Source organism: Oryza brachyantha, chromosome 7 (assembly GCF_000231095.2).
Source record: "Oryza brachyantha chromosome 7, ObraRS2, whole genome shotgun sequence".
Taxonomy (NCBI): domain Eukaryota; kingdom Viridiplantae; phylum Streptophyta; class Magnoliopsida; order Poales; family Poaceae; genus Oryza; species Oryza brachyantha.
Genome location: NC_023169.2, coordinates 4,032,768 through 4,035,125, shown reverse-complemented (window position 1 = coordinate 4,035,125; position 2,358 = coordinate 4,032,768). Strand labels below are relative to the sequence as shown.

The window sequence follows — 2,358 nt, the reverse complement described above, 5'->3', positions numbered from 1 at the left end:
ATTTGAGTGGACGTATGTATTTGAGTAGAGCTTTAATTAGTCTTTCTAAAGAAACCCATTTTTTTGGTTTTTAGTACGTAGGAGCTTTATGAAAGACCATTTTTATTGTAGGAAGTTTTAACTAGCTAGAAAGTTTTGGATTTAATGTAGTACTCCATATATATAAACATTTCATAAGTTTGTGACATTAAAGATTCCAGCTGTAGTTCCTAATCTTTTATGCATGTGTCATCTAGTCCCTGAACTCTCAAAATGTATTTTTGGTCCCCAAACTTGTTCGGGGATGTCACATAGGTCCAAACGGACTCCGACCTGCTCCATCCGCTGACGTGACATGCCACGGTGGCGCCTACATGTTGGTGGTGCCATATTGGTCCCACATGTCAGTTTCTCTCTCTCCTCCTTATTCTTTTCACTCTTTTCTCGTAGACGCCACGTCAGCGGATGGAACGGGTGAAGCTCGTTTAGCCTATATGACACACCAGATAAGTTCGGAGACCAAAAATACATTTTGAGAGTTCAGGGACCTAAATGACATATACATATAAGTTTAGGCACCGCTGGTGTACTCCCTCTGGCTTACTAATCCGGACGCTAGCTAATCCCTCTCACTCACTGACAAATCCCATGCACGTTGCTTCCCGCCAAAAAAAAAAAAAAAAAAGAAAAGACTAAAGAGTTCGTCTTCCTCCCCACGCTTGCTTGCATTTCTCTCTTCCTCCTTTCCGATTCCAACCAGCTACATATAATCTCATCTCCGACGTCCTGCGCTGCTCGATCGATCGATCGATCTCCACCGGCGGCGACGACGACGATGGGGTCCAGCGGCAAGCTCCTCGTGCTCCTATTCTTCTCGGGGGCGCTGGCTCTGGCGGCGGCGGCGGTGGCCGGCGCGGAGGACCATGACCGGTGCGAGCCGGGGCAGGGCGTCGTGCCCAAGGACCCGCTGCCGGGGTGCCGGGCCTACCTGCTGCGGCGGTGCGCCGGCGGGGACCCGCCGGGGGTGCGGGCGCGGTGCTGCCACCAGCTGAGGGAGGTGGCGCCCTACTGCCGCTGCGAGGCGCTGCGCGCCATGGTGGAGGTGCTGGTCGAGGAGGAGGAGGCGCCGCCGAGGTGCAAGAAGGGCGCCATGGCCGCCATCGCCGCCGGGCTGCCCGGGCGCGACGAGTGCGACCTTGAGACCGGCGCCGCCGCCGGCGAGGGGGACGACGGCGAATCGCGCCGCTGCCCTAACATCGTGATTAAGTAATCTGCTACTATATATATTTATTACTTATAATAACCGCCGTTATATTATGGATAATTTATTTAGAGTAAATTTCATGACCAGTCTTTAAACTTGTGGCGTGATACCACTTAGGTCCATAAACTTAGAAAATGCATGTTTAGGTCCATAAATTTGTTTTAATGTACTATTCAGGTCTACGAATTTGTTTTAATGTACAATCCAGATTCATGAACTCATTTTAATATAGCATTCAGGTCCATAATTTTAGACGCTAAAACAAGTTCATGCATCTAAACGTGCCTTTTCTAATTTTATGGATCTAAGTGGTACCACACGCCACAAGTTTAAATACCGGCCATATACTTTACTCATTTATTTATTAAATTAATGAAATAATTAGTGTCGCGTGCTAGCGAACACATATATGCACCCATCCATGCTTCATGCTTGTTCTTGTAAAGTTGTGTACTCTTAATTATGAGATGGGCAATAAAGAGGAGTGGTGTTAATTAGTCTTTACTCCCTCCTTTTAACAGATGACACAAGTTTGATATTTTGATTTATTTAAAAAAATTTCTTTAAGCACAACTTATTTTTTTGATATTTGCACAATAATTTTCAATAGGATAAATGGTTAAACATATGAAAAAAAACTTAATGGTGTCATCTATTAGAAAACAGAGGTAAGAGTTAATATTTCTTATTTTACCTTGTTTTGAAATTTGAAATAAAAACTACAGATAAATTTCTATTCAGGTGTAAATTTGATGATAAGCCAACATATACTACGTCCGGTGATGGATCTATCATAACAAATTAGGGAATTACGGTCTCTTATTTTTATCAATTACAATAAATTATACATAGTGACAACCGTCCAGCAAATCAGATCTAGGCCCATGGTAACCACAACAGACACCCCATTACAAGGACCTGGGACATGTTAGTTGATTTTTTGGTTAGATACCAGATAATAAAAAATTGAGATGGAGAGGCAGAGATAAAATTCACCATAGTTTTACCGTGTCCTTCTCTAAGCAGAAAAAAGAAACAGATGAGAGTTAGAATAGAAGTTTGTTTCGGTGATCGATACAATAAAAGCTCCCTAAGCAAATTCGAGTCACACCCCG

General features: G+C 43.8%; 1 protein-coding gene across 1 annotated transcript; it reads left to right on the top strand.

The window, feature by feature from the left end:
• The first annotated feature begins 814 nt into the window (after positions 1-814).
• Positions 815-1,249, top strand: LOC121054909 (alpha-amylase inhibitor 5-like). The gene has a single exon (XM_040525868.1). It carries the CDS (start codon positions 815-817, stop codon positions 1,247-1,249), a length of 435 nt encoding a protein of 144 aa, XP_040381802.1.
• The last annotated feature ends 1,109 nt before the right edge of the window (positions 1,250-2,358 follow it).